The 18,909-nt window shown below is 39.8% G+C and overlaps 2 protein-coding genes across 3 annotated transcripts; both read right to left on the bottom strand.

Annotated features, from left to right (window-relative positions):
- Positions 1–586: 586 nt before the first annotated feature.
- On the bottom strand, positions 587–8,922 carry cnmd (chondromodulin). Of its 2 annotated transcripts, none has more exons than XM_015363874.2 (7): positions 8,684–8,922; positions 8,060–8,197; positions 6,592–6,732; positions 6,098–6,211; positions 3,905–4,058; positions 3,241–3,413; positions 587–1,161 (listed from the first exon to the last, which is right to left on the bottom strand). In XM_015363874.2, exons 1-7 carry the CDS (start codon positions 8,753–8,755, stop codon positions 937–939), a joined length of 1,017 nt encoding a protein of 338 aa, XP_015219360.1. In that variant the 5' UTR covers positions 8,756–8,922; the 3' UTR covers positions 587–936. The 2 variants fall into 2 exon arrangements, with proteins under 2 accessions (XP_015219360.1, XP_015219361.1); XM_015363875.2 differs by having other exon boundaries at positions 8,060–8,194; positions 8,684–8,919.
- A 2,769-nt stretch (positions 8,923–11,691) lies between these two features.
- LOC102694898 (protocadherin-8) lies at positions 11,692–15,932 on the bottom strand. Its single transcript, XM_006639061.3, has 3 exons — positions 13,292–15,932; positions 12,959–13,166; positions 11,692–12,573 (listed from the first exon to the last, which is right to left on the bottom strand). Exons 1-3 carry the CDS (start codon positions 15,743–15,745, stop codon positions 12,221–12,223), a joined length of 3,015 nt encoding a protein of 1,004 aa, XP_006639124.1. The 5' UTR covers positions 15,746–15,932; the 3' UTR covers positions 11,692–12,220.
- Positions 15,933–18,909: the final 2,977 nt, after the last annotated feature.

Here is an 18,909-nt window from a genome sequence, read left to right as displayed (position 1 = left end):
GGAAAATATAGACTGTGCCGTATTGCAGGAAAAAAAGAAAAACTGTCCAGTCAGCTCCTTGGCCACGTTGTTACCATGGACTGCACAGCTTGGGGTAGTTCTTAAATCATTAAGCTACTGTCAACCAAATGAGTAAGATGGGCCAAATGGCCTCTTCTTCAGTACCTTTCTTGTGTCACAGTGTCTAGAATAGGGCTATTCAGTCACATTTGTAAAAGAGTATCATGCTGGCATCCATGTAATATGTGACATCAACAAATCAAAGGTATATGTATTCTGCAGAGATAACAACAGGACTGATTTGGAGTCTTGAATGTTCCTGTATGTTGGTGGTTACTTCAGTGGCAGCAGCATTGGACCTGCTTCATCAGATGCAGTGTGTATATTTCCAGCAATATAATAAAACACCTTTGTTTACTGCTGGTTCTCAACTTCACTCAAAATTTAGATTTATATACTGTATGCCTCTACATTTATATACTTTTCTGTGAAGTTGGCTATCAACAGTGTGTTTCCCTAACTGCATGTGGTTGGTCCTCTTAAGCATGAGCTCTCAGCATTCAGGAAATTTATATATGAAATAAGACAGGAATAAAGCATGGATTTATTAACGAGCACATTACAAATAACATAGAAATAAAGCTGTTTAATGTATAGAGGACACATTAGCGTGGAAAAAAGGCTGTTGACACTAATTGCAGCAATCTAAAAAGACGAGCTTTCTACACATTCAGCTTTAAATGCGCAACAATCTTTCAATAGGATTAACAATATAGTTAGCACTTTATTATTTATTTACATCCTGGAAAAAGGAAATTTTGTATTATTTGGTCTTTAAATACGTATGTTTGTTACATAAGGCAGAGTTTCTGAGGACTTCTTTAGCTGCGATCTCCACTGAGTTTCCTTGATGTTATGCATGAGTCAGTCGGAGATCTACAGAACGCCTAATATGCGTCCGACCCACCAGCGGCACGGCATGATGATCCTGCAAGCAACACGGCATCCCCGGTAGTCATAGGGCCAGGGCCAGTAGCCTCCGAGGGGCTCGCATATCCGCTGGCAGTGCGTATAGCTGCGCCTGCACTCCGTGCAGCAGATTCCTTGGTGGTCCAGCATGGGGTCAAAGGTCATGGTGTCTTCCTCCCCTTCCAGATTTCTCTAGAAAAGCAAATCGAATACTTCAATAGGCAAGAATAGGCTTGATGCCATCCATTAAGCCCCCAGTAGTTGAATTCTGAGAAATTTCCATGTGCACTGTTGGGAAACAGTTTGTCCCCTTGCTTCTGTTTCCAGATGGATGACTCTGGCTCTAGTTTCCCTAGACAAATGGTTTCTAACCTTTGACCCAGGTGAACCACCCGGTCACCCCTTCCAGGTTTTTGTTACAAGTTGAGTTCTACATCACTAGCGCTTGCTGATCCCCTTAATTGATCTGCTTGCTTCTGGGAAGTTTTGGTTTACTTGTTTCGGGACTTGTTGCTACATTTCAAGGACACCCAACTTTCAAGCATATTGCTTCCTACAACCTGAGATGCATTGCCTGCCCTTATTCCTGCGTGAGTAGCTCTTAATGGGTGAATTAAAGGTTTTTGCCCCTTCTGCAGTGGTCCAGCTGGTTACATTTCAGGCAGTATACTTGAAAAAAGGGAAATTCTGAAACTCAGAAATTGGTAAAATGATCCCAAAAGTTCCACACTCCATTCAAAGGTTTATGAGCCGATTGCAAATTTAAATATATTCCCCTAATAGAAAACTGAAATCAATTAGCCTGTGATTAAGAAATTGACTGGACCAAAGACCAGAAGAAACAGCAATCCCCCAGGACAAGGGTTGTGAGCCAGAGCCCTAGGCACTAATCGAATTGTGGCTTTGTCATCACTTTAAGGAAGGATGATCACTATTTCCCAAATGCCTTAATGCTTAACGCTCTGAAATGCTTGGAGCCCCTCTTGAAAATCAGATGGATTTTATTTTGTTAAAAGTCTTTTTGCTTTTATCAGAGAAATCTGCAGGAAGTCCTTTGTTCCTGTTCTGTGTTTTTCCAACTCCAGCAATCTAGGGAGTTTGCTCAGCCCTTATAGTGGTTTCACTACCGAAATCACATTATGAGAAGTAACCATTTTGCACACCTTTTGCAGTGCATCACACATTTGTAGGCCATCTCATGTACAAAACTGTAAATGCAATGAAAAGCAGAATCCTGTTCTTTTGCTCCCATTTCTCAATTTCTGTTGAACTGGGTTCAGCATGTGTCCAGCATGTTCAGCATGTTAAGAAATTGACTGGACCATAGACCATAGACCTACAGTATGGAAAACCTGAGGGTCCCCATGTGTGAGTTGAGTCCTTCTGTGCCAGAAGTCTGACTATTCACTGCTAGTGGGTATCGTGCTGGGTCTTCACATAATGGTTAGAATGACAAAGGGGTTTGTTCCTTTGGTGAAAAGAAGGCCAGGAAAATAGACTTGAGGTGACAGCAGTGGTTTCTGTGAGTGACCTTGGCAACTGTGTAGAAATGCACACAGCTGCCTCACGGATAGAAGGCTTATGATAATGCTTGCTTTAGCACAAGCTGTAGTGTATTTAAAATATTCGCTTTTCGACTACAAATACAGTTTTATGGTAGATATGTCCTTGAAGTAGAGATAGACACAGGAGTTAATTTCATATTGGAAAATAAAAAGAAAGGAAAAGGAAAACATTTTGGCATGGCACGGGAAACCAATTCTAATGTGTTTTTGTAGGAGCCAAGTTAGAATTTAGTTGGTAAAAATAACTTGTGTTAAATTGGATTGTGTTGACTTAGGATTCTTTTAATGGGTCACATTAATAAGCAGTTTAGAGATGGAAAATGCATCAGTCTGCAAGCTGCAAAGGAAAAAAATGAAGGCTGTGCTTTTCTTAATCTTGTTATTTTTCTGCATGGCACATATGTCTGCTTCTTTCTCTGTGGCTTGCATGCTGATGTAGATATGATGAAGAGTGCAGGACTGTTCATGACTGAACTGCAGCTGTGGTGTTATGGATGTTTCTCAAAACCTTTTGAACTGATTTTGTTTTCTTTTGTTTGTAATACTGGTGTTTATCATTTTTTGTGCTTCACAAACATATGCCAGAAAACCTTAATAAAATAGTTAATATTAAAATATTCTTAAACTGATATAAGCTGTGCGAATAACACAACTCATTGGTAATTGTAAATTGATGCATATTGCCTTCTTTTGTTTTGGTACTTACGTGATAGGGGTTCTCTGGGTTGAAAGTGGGCTCTTCCTCATCTGTAACTCTCCTTGAGGTAACATTCTGAGATCGACCAACAGTGTTCACCTGCTCTGCAGCCTCTATGAATGGATCATAAGGTTCTGACTGGCGTCTTGGACGTTGAGCTTCTCTTTTCTTTCTCTGTCCATCTGTAAAACAATAATTATGCCTTTCCAATGACTGACGTACAGACGCCTTTGCCCAAAACGGTTAGTCTGTCTTCTTACAGAAAAAGCAGCTCAATTTCCCCATCAACATAAAAGATTGCAAATTTTCTCCATTTAATTTGTTCTTCTTGTGCATATATATTTAATGGCAGTTAACATGAAATAACATGAAGAATGTTAAGTGATTTACTTCTACATACATATTTCGACACTATGAAATGTTTTATTGCTTAGATATAGCTATAAATAATAATAAAATAAAAATAATGCATAAAATGTAGACAGTAATAGGTTGAAGACAAATATTTGTGTGATCTCTATCATTTTTCATTATTGTACATTAAAGGTAAGTTTTTACTACACCTTTTTGAGCATACAGAATAGTGTCTGAGTTTGTATTTTAAGCTAGTCCTAATGAGACTTGGATTGTTTGCACAATTATACCATTCTACAGTTAAATAATGTCTCAGTACCTTTGGCATATGTCTGACGAAGCCAGAAGATTGGTAGATTGTCACAGAGGTCCAGGATCTTGGCGCTCAGAAAGCTGTTGTCTTTCACTGGTTGCTCTGCAGACACCCAGATGAGAGGCGACTCATCAAATTTAGCTGGCATAATCTCATCTTCCTGTCAAGATGAAAGAACATTCTTGTTGCTTGCCAAAACTGATGCACTGGTTCATAAGGCTGTACACCTTGGATTGCTCATAAATGTGGTGAATGAAAACTTGGAATAAACCTCTCACTTCATAACATCTATTTAGGTTGTTCTTTGATGTTTAAGAGACATCACCCACCTCTGCTGCATATCAAACACTAATGGAATTAGAAGTGAGGTATACATAGTATACCTTATCCAAAGTAACTTATCAGAACTAGACAGGTTCTCCCAAAGATCATGAGCATGTATCTTCATTACTGTAAGTACCATAAACAAGTAAGACTGAACAGTGGTAATCACATCTTTAAAGACAGATCCACCTGCAATCAGAAAAGAAAATTCACAGTTCTATTAACCTTTCCATGTATGGAGACATGTCAAAAAACACTTTAGTCAAGTTGTGGTCAATCCTGATCCTGGACAGAGACAATCCAACAGGTTTCCTATGTCATCCATAATCCAACGATTTCTAAACATTTAGAATGAAGCTGTTAGCATTGCTGCCCTGCAGCCCTGGGGCCCTGGGTTCAATTGCTGGGGTACTATTGGCATTGAGTTTGTATGTTGTCCCCATGTTTTTGTGAGCTTCCACTGGGTGCTCCGGTTTCCTCCCACAGTCCAAAGACATGCTAGTAAGTTAGCTTCAGGTAAAACTGGCCCAGGTGTGAGTGTGTGTGTGTCTGCATGTGTCCTGTACAGGGTGTATTCTGCCTTGCACTCAATGGTTGCTGGGATAGGCTTTGCCCCCACCCCCCCCACCCCCACGACCCTGAACTGGATTAAGCTGTAAGAGGATGGGTGGAAAACAGGGCTATAGGAAAGTTTACCTTGTGTTCAGAAAAAGTAAACACAAAAAAATCTTCTATTGGGAAGTTTGGGAAAGAATATCAATTACTGTACCATCTTTAATGGTTTGCATTTACTGTAATCTAGTATGAAGCAAGGTTTCTTTCTTCAATCATAAAAAATCAAGTGAATTAGGACAATCACAGACCGCAAGAGACAATTTCAAGACATCAGTCTTGTCAATTGGAGGAAAACAGACTGACCAGAGAAAACCTACACAAACATGAGAGAACCTGCAAATTCTCCACAGAAGTCTCTACAGTTCCCACTGCGATCTACCTTGTTAAGGTGTATAACATTTCACTGATTCTGTCAAAATCAACAGACTAGAATATCTGAAAAACTGGTGTATCGTGTTTTTGAGGAATCCAAAATATTTTACCATTTGGAATTCTAAAGGTCCCATTGAATCAAGCAGCATAACCTTTTTGCATGCATGTTGCTCATGGATCTGACTATTATTATAGTGCACAAAGGAAATTTCCAAACTTCAGATATTTAAAAAATAATAATTAAGCCGTGAGCAGCATGATGGTGCAGTGGCTAGCATGGCTGCCTTGCCATGCTGTGGCCTTGGGGTTCTATCTGTGGGGAGCTTGTATGTTCTCCCCACTTTTGCTGCTCCAGTTATCTCCCACGATCCAAAGACATACTGGTAGGTTAATTGGCTTCTGAACACAATTGGCCCTGGTGTGAGTGTGTGCATTGCAGTGCCTATGGGTGCCCTGCTGTGGTCTGGCGTCCCGTCCAGGGTATTTTCTGCCTTGTGTCTACTGCTTGCCAGGATAGGCTCATGCTCCCCCGTGACCCTGAATGGAAAATCATGGGTGAATTCATCTGCTGAAAGTGATTAATTCAAGCTGGTGAACTTTGCCTGAAAATACATTGTATACAATACAAAAAATAAAAACGATTTGATACAATGACTTTGTAAGCTTTTTGATGCAGATAGTTCATCCAGTATATCTGTATTTTTCTGCCTGCTTGAGATTAACAGGAGAATTAAATATCCTCATCGTATTGGATCTGTAAAATCTCAAAAACCAAGGCACATTATGAGAGATGTACATTTGTCATTTTTCTTCAAAGACACCTGAACATGTATTTTATAGTGAAGAAAGTACCAAAGAAACTACAGATGGTGTGAGTTCAAAACCTACCAGGTCAAAGGTTAGTGACTCTTTGTTCAGAGTCTCCACGTCAGGGAGGTGAGCCTTAGCTTGTGCTTTAATATAACATTTCTCTCTTCCAGAGAAGCGAATTCCAGTGATTCCCTGCATTCAACACATTGTAGAAATACTACGGTAAACAGTGATTTTATGGATCTAGAAAAATGTCATTCTGGTAACCTTTAGAAGCTTTCCACTTTCTTAATTCTTATATTTAATCCATTTATGTATTAATAAATCTGATCAACATACATATAAATGCAAAACTTTCAATTGAACACAACTATCAATTATTACGTATTTTTATGTATCGTAGACTCTGTTTCCTACAAAATGTAATCGTTGTGGTTTTTATTGCAAATTATAAACATGCTAGAATAAATCAATTCAGCAAGATCATTTAGAGCTTGTGTGAAAATGCAATACGAATTCATTTTTAAAAGATTTTAAAGCTAGCAATGACAGTTTTAGTGGCCCAGACTCACAATGTGAAAGTCATGAACCTCCACAGCCTCATCGTTCCCAATTTTTGTCTTGAATGTCTCCATGTTATTCGCAGTATCAATTTCCATGGATCCTTCCTCTACTTTTCCATTGATGCTCATGCTGTAGTGAACATTGTACACCTGCAAAATTAAAAAAAAAATCTATTTTTGAAACAGCAGCAAGTAAAGGTTTTGCATTCTATTCATATTCTACTCTGGAATTTGACTGGAAGAGCTAGATATAAATAATTTACTATTTATTTACATGTATAAATGTGTCTTCTCTTTTTTTATGTGTTCTACTAGTGTGGGTTTAATACCAACAGTATTCTGCATGTCTACAGTGACAGCAAGCAATTACCCATAATGTTTATAATATATGTACACTCCTCATTTTAAAGGCGATAATACTGCTAGCTAATACATCACACTTTAAGGTGTTTTCACAGCAAATGAAGTAGCTTTTATATTGACATGCATGTTTTCTATTCTTTTATTTTACCAGGCCACTCAATTGAGAACAAATTCAAATTCATAATGACGAGATGGAGGCCTATTTGCTTATATAGCTGGACATGAGTAGAACAATTTAATTAAGGACCACGTGTAAGTATATAACTGCATAAACTGATCTCAGGTGCCTCTGGTCTGAAGGTCAGAACTCTATCTAGCCACTACTCCATGCTGCTGCCTCATGGTTGTAATGTTTTCAACTGCAATGTTGCAATCGGCCTTACTACACAACAGGCAAAAACCAAGTACCCAGATTTAATTAGGAGAAAAAAAACTTTTCGGGTAAAGTAATTTTATGGCCCCACCCTAAAATATTGACCAATCCACTCAGTGGATACGCAGCTGGAGGTAAAAAAAAACACTGTGTAACTTAGTATTTCCATTTTAGTATCTTATACTTTGATACTTAGTATCAGAGATTCAATACGAACGAATGGAACTAGGAACTCCTCCTATGACGTCACCACACACGTATTTAAAGAAATTTAATATCGACAGTATGAAGGTGGATTTTTTTCTGTATATAAAGATAAATAAAATATATTAAACAAACTCGGCACATAGGAACTGATAGTCCACTCATAAGAGTGTAAATCAACAGTTACACTGCTTTTTTATCACACAATGGAAACCAACCATAGCAATTAATGCTTTCAGAAAGGTGTCAAAAACTATAATAGAAACAGTTTCTAACAGTATGAAACATTTCTAAAGACCTGAGTATTTCGCTTAGCAAATATGTTCCTTAAAAACACTAGGTGGAGGATGGAATGCATTGCAAATGAGTTACCCAGGCGGGCTTAAGCGCTCAAGCTAGTATCTACACCGCTCGGACCCAGGGTTACCAGCAGACCACTCTGGCTGTGCAAGCGCCTACGGTAGCCACATACCTGCCTCCATACACACAGGGGCATTTAGAATTATACACAGAGTAGGAGAAAGGTGGAAAGCTTACGTGCTTGTCGTTCCAAAAGTAAAAGGCACCGATAGCACCAACAAGCAGAAGAGCTGCTCCTGCTATCAGCACCGCTGCTCCAATTTTCAGAAGACGACCACTGTTGGAGGGTTTTACAGTCACGGCAGTGTAAGCCTTCTCAAGGGAATAAGAAATACAAAACCGTAAAGCAGGGCAGCACACGAAATGCAGCTTGAAAACCGTGATAATTAAGCTAATGGGTGCCGAAATCAAATCCAGGTGTGGTTTTACACTACGGTTTATGTCACTGGATCGTTTGACCTCCAGATAGTTTAGCCCATTTTAAATGAGAAGAATGAAGATATCTATATCTCATAGATTCTTAAAGTAAGAATTTCAGAATTTTTCATTCTTGTTAAACTTGCTGTTTTCCGGGTATATAACAGTCACACACCTCAGCTCATTACATATATGAAAGTTAAAAAATATAATATCTTGATTCTGCATATATTTTGGCATGACAATGAGTGTTTTTTTTATGTCAGCAGTACAAATAATAATCATTGACGTTGCATTTTCTAAACCTGTTTAATTCGCTTTCTGTTCCGGAGTTGTCAAGTTTGGGTTGTTGTATGATACAATGAAAAATGTTTCACTACTTACAGGTGGTAAACACTGTTCCACGTCTTCTGGTCCTGCCAGAGAGATGGGGACTTTCTCCGAAGTCTCTGCCATGGCTACTAATGGACTTCTGAATCAGACTGTCCACCGGTGCACTCTGCACTTCACCCGGAGTGGACGTGACTAGAGTGCTAACTAGTTACAGAGCCTGTTATATTAGCCTGGCTCTACGCTTTTTTTCGTCTGGGCAACTGCTTCAACCCACTGACAAAACTTGCTAGATTCCTTCGCGGACAGTTTTTTTTTTTTGCTCCTGTCATAGGCGTCCCTCTCAAAATATTTTTATTGGAAGGCAGCCCTTATTTTGTATACGTGAAGGGTTGTCTTAAACGCTACTTTTTTATGCAGGGCTGTCGTAGCCTAAGTTAATTAGAACTGACAATTGCCTCGGTGAAGTTTAAAATCCTTCTGCAGCGTTCATTTGATGTAACTGTCAAGACGCTAATGAGAAACTATCAATATTAAGATCTGGGAACATGGCACACTTTCGGTTGGTGCATTTCTGATTACTCGGGCACGTCATGTCGTATTTTTTCTTTTTAAGCAAGACTGCTTTTCTCTGTATATACTTTTAAGAAACATACGGATTGCGAGAAATACTCAACACACTACAAGATCCCGAATAGACAGACATTCTTAGAACGACGTATTACGTTTAAACTTAACTGTTTTAGTTTAGTTGAACTTGGTAAAGAATTTGTATATCGAGCGTTTTCCTCGATGATGTACCTTTAAACCGCCATTTCACCTTTTCGACTCCCTGAGGGATTGACAGGTCACACAGAAATGCATTACCCAATACAATGAATGGCGATAGTTTTCGGGAAGGACTACATGCAGTGACACAAAGGTGAACAGAATCAACAGCGCGCGTAACACGTCTCATTCTCTCCAGCTGAACACACAGGGTCTGTTTGAAGATCATTTTGGTGAACTTTTCTTCTCTTCCTTCACAAATTCTAAGATGAGGCTACTGTGTTGTAATAAACCATTCATTTGTAGTTGTAACGTTCTGCTACATTGAAGGTTTGTTGTTCCACTTACAATATATGAGTAAACCTGGGAACCCTGGATTTATTAATATATACTGTATACAGTGACAACGAATTCGGGTTTTTTTCTGTCCAAAGGTACTTTCTATTTAACACATATCCACATAACTTGCAAATACATTATTTTAAAACTCGGGTTAATGGTGCATTGTATTTACGAATGCTATCTTATTTTATTTCAAAATGACGAAAAGAGCAAAAGTATATAGAATCCATTCTGGGGGAAAAAAGTAATGATATCAAAACATTTATTTTTCAGTGGTCAGGTCGCTACAAAGACGCCTTTCATTCAATTAATCAACAATACCAAAAAGATTCGATTTTGCAATAGTGTATATATACAGAAGCAGATGCTTTTTGCCAAAAGGAATATTGCTGAAAGTTTAATGTTGTAATATAATTTGAAAATGCTTCCCGGAAAGAGAACTGCAGAACAATTTGCAAATAATAAATACAGTAGCTGTTGGATAACCTGAGGGTCTCTATAATCATCAGATATCTGTCCTACGGGCCACATCTTAACACATGCAAATGATGTTGCTGAAAAACAGGTCATTATAGTAGAATATCTTGAGTACTTTGAAGGCAAAGTACTGTACAAAGTATTATTGTACTAATGCACTACTTACTAATGCAACAAACCACAATGTTTGTCAAAAACTGTAGTTATGTTTGATATACAGCATGGGCTTTCCTAGTGTGAGTCAATAAAAACTCAACTTAATTATGTGCTTCTCACAGGTAATTGTAATTATTTGTATTAGATTGCAAACCTTGGTCCACCTGAAAACAGGAGAATTGAGTCAGAAAAAAAAGAGGAAAGAGCTTTGGAAACACGTTGTGACAGGAATTTTAATCTTTTAATCCTGTTAATAGTTGTTTGTGTAGCTTTTGGTTTAATCAGCATGACAGGTCTGATGCAGTCTTCAACAGGAATATCAGTAAGACAGAGCTCATGATTTAGTGAGTAGATAATGCATTCTACTACTAATGCTACAATTACTATTAGTATCATTAACACAATTAAATGCACACAGTCTGAGTGTGTTTATTCTGGATAATATTCACTCTCTTTACTTGTGTCTATAGATCACTGTGGCTAATTATGTACCATAAAACAAACACCAAGTTTAAAATTGTCGTTGAATAGCTCAACCCCACTCTACATTTGATCTTCTCTTCTACTTACATATCAGATCTGACATCTCATGCGGCAACTGCTCTGAGTCTACGAAGCTTTTAGCAGAACAGTACTGTGGGACAACAGCGCCACCCTTCGATCCATCTTCAGTTAGAGAACAGTATCCGATTCCAATCCATGGAGTCTAAAAAAACTTTGTATAGGAGGTTTTTAATTTGCGATCTTCTTTCCTTTAAGGTTTTGTCATTCACCTTTTCACTAAAGACACTGGCAAAAGTATATTCTAAACAATAAAATATAGCGTAGCCCCCGCCGTATTACATACAGTATGAACACCTGCCGTCTCAGAGGCCCGTGTGTCTGTCAATGTGCTTCACACTTTTGAGACAGAAGATAGACCTACTGTATAACCTCTTTACGTGTGCAGTAAACAGGTGATTTGTATTTTTGAAATAAACACAGTCTTATTGGTCATAAAATACTGTTGGTTTAATTTCCACTCAGTGATTTTGTTCTTATACATCCACTTAAGTTGTATGTTTATACACAATATACACTTCATGAGAAATTCATGGAGTTATACACTCTAAAATTTCAATATTTACTCAATTTTGATCTTTATTTCTACAGAACCACTTAATTCGTAAACCAATGACAATAGGTAGCGCTTTTCCTTATGACTGTATTCATTGAATGCAGGCTGTCACATGAAATTAAAACATTTTGAATATTTAAAGCTCAATGAACTAGAAAAGAGGCAAAAAGGACATGCAATAAATTACACTGACGTTTTACAATAAAACATTTAAATACTTTTATTTATAGTGCCGTGACAAAAATATAAAACAAACACAGTGACATTTTACATTCGAATAATATCATACACCGTTATCAACTTGATACAGTCATTTTCAAGCCTTAAAGGCTAAGGCAGTATAATTACTCGGCCCAGCGAGATTTTAGGCCCATCCAACAGTTAGGATTGCAGTTTCCTTTCAAAACACGTCTTCATCAATAGCCAACAGTAATACAACTTTGTTTTTTTTAATTAATGCTTATAAAAATATACTCTGTATGTACAAAACCTTGCATAATATACACAGTATCTTTAAACAAAGTCATAGAAGTGACCAGATACAATCATAAAAGACTTACGCTGACATTAAAAAATGTAAATACATATATAAGCGATATATTTGTTTCTTTTTACAAAGCCAAGAATTAAATACCGTGCTTAGCCCCATGGCCCCGAGAGATTCTTTTAACAATTTTCAATTTTAAAAAAAAGGTAATAAATAAATTGCCGTATTGCTTCAATGTTAAGTTCTAAACATTTTTAGACTGGCACCTTGTTGTGGTGGGCGTGTACACGGGAAGCGTGATTTCATTTAGTTCTTGGATTCTGACAGGTCGAGGAGGGGAAACGAGGACATAGTCATATTCCCGGTGAAGAACCTTCTCGTACACGCTCTGCAGGCCCACGGTTTTAGGGATCTGCGCCGGGTAGTAGTTCTCTCTGCGGAGGGATTCGCGCGGGAGCGAAGCTGTCTTTGAGAACGAAGACAGCTGCTGAGCCGCGTGCGGCGCCTGGTTGCTGGCGCTTCCCCTCATGGCTGACGGACTCCAGCAGCGATCAGAGTGTCCCAGGATCTTACACTCGCTCGTGCATGCCCACAGACCTGTGAGAAAAAAAAAATACATAAAAATCACATTAATCACGCAGCTGGAAAGGTGTTAAAAGAGTTTCATCTTATTTTCGGCGTTGAGTCAATTCTCTTTCGTATCCTCTGCTCATTCTCCATTCCAACTAGAGGACAAACCGGTATTATACAGGACAAGCACTGAGATAATGAATGAATATCTGCAAATAGATAAAAGGGTGACTTGCTTTAAAATGTGAAATTCTGTGTGTGACAATGCATCTTATTGTTATAGGTTCTATGAGGTCTGACAACGCTCTCTTTTACGCGTTTCAGTTGTTCAAAAGTACACACGCACCAGCCTCGCTGAGTTTTGCCTGACATTCCCAGGGGATATTAAATTGGGTACTACACCAGTCCTTACCATTTTGCATGCTGACTGGAGCGCAGTCTTTCTTGATAGCGTCTCCGCTGATATCGGAGTCGCTGTCGTTGAAGTCACTGTCCCCCTTCCCGCTGTCTTTCCCGCTGAACTGTGGATCCCGCGCCGAAATAGTGGTGAAGGAATTACCCTTCCAGATGGCAATCGGCCGGACAGCTTCTTTACCGTAGCCGGGAAGCGTGGAATAGCCCTGGAGGTTATTGCACAAATGGAAGAAGAAAAACAATTAGATTACGAAGAGAGTGCAATAAACGAAGTACACAGTCAAGTATACCGAAACGTGAAGGATGAAGCTGCTATTTTTGGGCATCTTACCTCTAATTTAGAACCCCGAACCCTGTTGTCTGGTTCATACAGTGCGCTCTCATTTCCATCTTCAGAGCCTGAGCACATGTCGCTGCCTGTAGTCTGAGAATTTGAAAAAGACGATTTGCTGGAGTACGTTCTACCCTCGAATACGTTTCCGGCGTGGCTGGATATTAATGAGTCGCTGTTGTTTCTTCCTTTTTCCAGGTGGGGGATATCCACTTGATCCTGGAAGTTGCTCGTTTTCTTTTCTTTTTTGCGTCGATTGCAGGTCGTCGCGATTAGGATGATAGCTAGCAAAAGAAGAGAGCAGCTGCCCGCTAAAACGACAATAATCACGACTGACGTATCCCACAGAAAGGGGGTCTGATTCTCGCCGCTCTGTTTGACTACGACGTGGTCACTAGGTGGAGCCCCTTCAATAATAGTGAAAAGAATCGTTGCAGTAGATGACAGAGAAGGTCTCCCGTTGTCGCTCACAATAATGCTGACTTTAACGCTTTCCCTCACATTATAGTGCAATTCGCGGTTTAAGTAAACTTCCCCTGTAACTTTGTTGATCGAAAATGCCATGTTCTCATCTTCCTTTACAAGTCTATAGGAGAGCTCAGAATTAATGCCTTCGTCCGGATCCCTGGCTTTAATGTGGGTGATTAGGAACCCAGACGGCGCGTCTCTAGGGACAAAGATTTCCGCAGATCCATTAGTCAGAACTGGCTGCGTGATGGAAGGTGCGTTGTCGTTCTGATCAACTATTTGTATGTTGATGATTGCGCTGCTGTGAAGCTGAGGAGAGCCCCCATCGCTTGCCTGGATTCTAATTTCGAGCTCCTTCATGACTTCGTAATTGAAGCTTCTCAAGGCATACATTGAACCGGTAGCCGGGTCAACAGACACAAAAGTAGACACGGGAGAGCCCATCACATAAGTGTCGGAAATCCGGTAAATTACTTTCCCATTGTGTCCCAGATCCAGATCTCTTGCAACCACTGTGGTGATGTATGCGCCTGGCGCATTATTTTCCACAACCGAAACTTCATAAATTGGTTTGCTGAAAAGAGGGGCGTTGTCGTTCTCATCACTGAGCCTGATGGTGTACTGAGTTATTGTTCTAAAGGGGGGTGACCCCAGGTCCTCGGCGACCACCGTTAAATTATATTCAGATATCTTTTCTCTGTCTAGAGATGTTGTGGTTACAATCATATAACTGTCTTCATAGGCTTGCTGGAGCTTAAAGTGATCGTGTCCATAGAGAGTGCAGTGAACCTGCCCATTTGCGCCTGAATCTCTGTCCGAGGTGCTGATCAGAGCCACAAAACTGTCCTTCGCTGCAGCTTCAGTGATGTAGGCGATGCCCGCAGTAATTGAAGTCATGGGAGTAATACTGATTTCGGGAGCGTTGTCGTTCACGTCTTGGACATGAATAATAATTTTGCAGATTGAAGGGGTAGGGTTGGGACCCAAGTCAGAAGCCTGCACATCTAATTCATACGTTTTCTTGGTCTCAAAGTCGATCGGGCTTTCGAGCGTTAAACGTCCTGATTTGCGATCCACTTTGAAAAGTTGTCTGATCTCAACAGACACCTGATTACCGAATCCGTAAACAACTTCACCATTTAAACCCTCATCGGGATCCACTGCGTTTAAGTCCAACAAGAGAAATCCCACTGGCGCATCTTCTTGCAGCTCAACAGAGAAATTATTCTGGTCAAACACTGGGCTGTTGTCGTTGAAGTCTTTTACCTTAATATTTATTCTAGTGACACCGGATCTGGGTGGGTTCCCTCCGTCTGTGGCAACAAGCTCTAAAATATGTGATGACTGGGCTTCCCTATCGAGTTCTTTCATTAGCACAAGCTCCGCATATTTAACCCCATCCGCTCTGTTCAGGACTTCAATGGTAAAATGACTATTGACTGAAATTTGGTAGCTCTGAATGTAGTTTAAACCCACATCTTCGTCAACCGCAACATCTAAGGGAAATCGGGTACCCACTGCTGCGCTTTCCGAAATCTCCAAGGTAGATTCTTGGTTGGGAAATTCTGGAGAGTTATCGTTAATGTCTTTTATTTCCACCTCAACGTGGATCAGTTTGAACTGCTCTTTCGAAAAGCTGACAACGTCGAAAGCGATAAGACACTGTAGAGAATGCTTGCAGATTCTTTCTCTGTCAATCCGCTCTCCAATGGTGAGCTGCCCGTCGCTTTCTCGCAGTTTTATAAAAGAAGAATTGAACTGTTTCATCATTCTGAAATTTGTCTTGCTTCCTTGAGAGGGATTTATCAGCAAGTCCTTGGCTAGGTTTCCGATCACAGTGTCAGGGATGTCTTCCTCGTAGGTTTGGTATTTGACAGTCTTTCCTTCTGAAATTGCGGGTAAGACGGACAGGGAGTGCAATAAGTAGACTCCGAACATCCATCTATGCAAGACAGTTAAAGCACCTTGCATATTTTTCGTGCCCATGTTGGTTGGTTAACTAACCTGAAATCACGTCACTTATCTTAACTGTTCATTTAAAACAAAGCTCTTGTCGAGTCGAATTTGTATCTTCTGAACACACCAGGTTTCCTAAACTGCGATGAAAGTCGCCGTTGAATGTGCGCACACTGCTGTGCTCGTTTCCAGAAGCCTTTTCAGACAACTCCAAAAGCTGCAGTGGCTGGGAGGTTTATAGAGATCCACATGCAAATGAGATGAAGTGTGACCAATCGTCGCTTTGAAATTAAAAATGGCTCTTTTAAAGACCTCTAAGCCTATTTGGAAATTCCTTGAACGTGTAAAGAACTTGGCACTGAAATGTAAAACGCGACTATAGCCTACTTGTTTTAGCATATTTTAAATTACTCTCCGTATTTTATCTAACATATACTGTCAAGAGTGATTACATAGCTATAGATATAGACCTGGGAATTATGTGTATTCTTTAGAAAATCTGAAGCCTTATTTCTTATACATAGAATAAATCTGGTGTTTGTCTTTTCTGTTTCCACAAACCTGAGTTGCAGAGCACACGCTATTTTCTGTATTGTTTTACAAAGGAAACTAAGCGAATTTTCCCAATCTTCCCTGGTGCCTTGTAATCCGATAAAGGCATCCAATGCAATTTTACTTAATAAAAATAGATCAATTTAAAAATTGATTTTATTTAAATTGGTGCGCCTTAATGTGTTTTATTCACGCGATCTCGTGTGATCTGAGCTGTTATGTGCTGTTGGAATTCCTGTATTGTTGGGTAGTTTTAACATGCATGTCACTACTTACGCAGCTTTTCTCTTAACCTTGCCCGCTAGCAGGTGAAGAAAACCCGTTTCAAATGGGATTTAGTTAAAGCGCTAGGAGATTTAGGCGGATTTCTATAGTCAGATTATATCAAAGGCTTATGAAACCCTCGTTAGCAGTAGAGATATAATAGCATGGTAGGGTATCCCACTGGAGGCATCAATGTCTGTATTATTCTAGTGTGGCAGTCTAAAGGGAAAGGAACTTTAACAGTTTCAACAGAGGGCTGCGGCTAAGTTGAATATAATGACCGAACGCCACATGTATCCATTGTGCTTCCCCATTCACCCCCCAATCACTGCCATAACTCTTTGGCTAAACGATGATGGGTTCTGAATTGTACAGGACTGCAAGCTCGTATTAAAATACATTTAGAGACCAATCCCTCCCGATAGTTCCGTCACGGCTATTCAGCGGATTTTCGCTTTTTGTTTCCCTGAGACCCTCTCTGGGAAGCAGCACTTGCCTCCCAACAGAAGGACAAAACAACAGTATGGGGCTCAGGTTTTCCACAGACCAAAGGGAATGGAACCATCTGCCCTGCAAATCCTGAAGAAACACCAGAGGTGTTAAAATACCTGTAACAGAGACACTGAGAGTTTAAGAACGACGTGCATGGCTTTCCAACAACCCGCTAGTACAGCCTAGCCGTATTTCTGACTGACAAATAGTTCGTTTCACAAATCTTAGAGCTGAGGCAAATGGCATGTAATACGGAAAGTAATATTGACCGGTTTCAATGGGGCCTGGAATCAACACTATTGCGTGCGAGAACTCCTTCGAGAATACTCCTTCAATTCAAATTGTAGGCCGATTGCACTCGCGTTAAAACTTTGCAAAACAAAATTTGAAGTCAGATATTGCGTAGACCGATCCATTTCAATGCCAACATACGGTATATTTAGATTCTGGCAAACCGTTTGCGCTGTAGTGCCCACTTCCATACAAAATGTGCCTGATGGTGTGATAATAATTGACATTTGTGGTGCACCCTGAGCTCAAGATTCTTAGGGAGTTATTCCAATCAGAAACAAATTACACAATGTTGAAATCTCTTTAGAATGCTAGACAGACTTTCTCCTACTGAGCCTTCTATTGTAAAGTGCCTTAAAACTTTTGCATGCAGCCATTCTATCACGTGATTCGTGTGTCAATCTCGCCGTCTGCACGCGAGTTTGACAAAGGTAGAATTAGGCCCTGCCATGAAAATCCATCTTTTATTCGTGCAGGGTATTTGCATTTTTCTTTAAAAAGAGAAAGCCTGCCATTGTGACCACATTTGTTCTCATGATTGCCAGGCGGTTGTCAGCTAAGTTGCTCGTATGAGCCGTTCTTTTGAGTAAGCTTAACCCTTTTGGTATGATAACGAGGTGATTTAGTCTTTTGTTACCGAGATAGGCGATGGGCAAAGGGGGTTTAAACCATCGATCCTTGAACTAGTGCGGCGTTTAAATCAAATCTCCATAATCCAGTATCCGGGCTTGAGAATGTTGGACAACCCCAGCAACCTTCGCTTACTTAACTCGCGTGCCATCACACCACTTCACTAATTACTCCTTAACACAGTCTAAAAGCTAATTAGCAACACTTTTCCGCAGAGTACTTGGCACGCTTGAGTGAAGCATTCTGATATCTCACCTTGTAAATTGCTCGAGTATTCTGATCTTGTCGGCATGCAGAAAACATTAGCCTACTCTTGAAACTGAAATTTGGCGCCTTTATAAAGACGTTTTTTTTATTTTGTGTACCAACTGCTAATGGGGCCGCTACGTAGACACCTCTTTAAGGTATTTTTTTTAATGGATACGTTTTAATTATCAATAACGATTGAGCATTCACGTTGGTAAAGTCAGTCGCTGTACTGCTAAGGCTCATTCCATTAATATATTAAGTGATTACTGTCGTAAAGAGAGTCTGATAGGATTATAAGCAACAGTTGATTTTTCGATGTGTAACCTACATCTGTTTATCACTATTTTAGGAGCACACTACAAAGCATAAGTTAAAACCCAAGAACTCACAAGATTTATTATAGGACCCACTACATTGCACAGTATAACCAATATAAAAAACGGCGCCAACACCACCAGTGTTACTAAAGTTTGAAAGCTTCTGTTTTACTGAAGTGGTTGCTCCATCCCCAATAGACAAATACATTTAAGCTTTATAGTTTCTCTTTGTCAGCTTCCGCGTACTCACGCATGGATGTAAGGTAAAATAAACGAACTGCGGCGATATTGTAAGAGAGCAATTGCTTTGATGTGTTCATTTAACCTCGGGGTTCTGTTTACCTTTAAACCATGGGGTGCATTTCAACCTTTGGAATAATGGTAAAAAATAGTAAATGC

This window comes from Lepisosteus oculatus, chromosome 15, assembly GCF_040954835.1.
Source record: "Lepisosteus oculatus isolate fLepOcu1 chromosome 15, fLepOcu1.hap2, whole genome shotgun sequence".
Lineage (NCBI taxonomy): Eukaryota > Metazoa > Chordata > Actinopteri > Semionotiformes > Lepisosteidae > Lepisosteus > Lepisosteus oculatus.
This window is presented reverse-complemented; position numbering and strand designations above follow the sequence as displayed.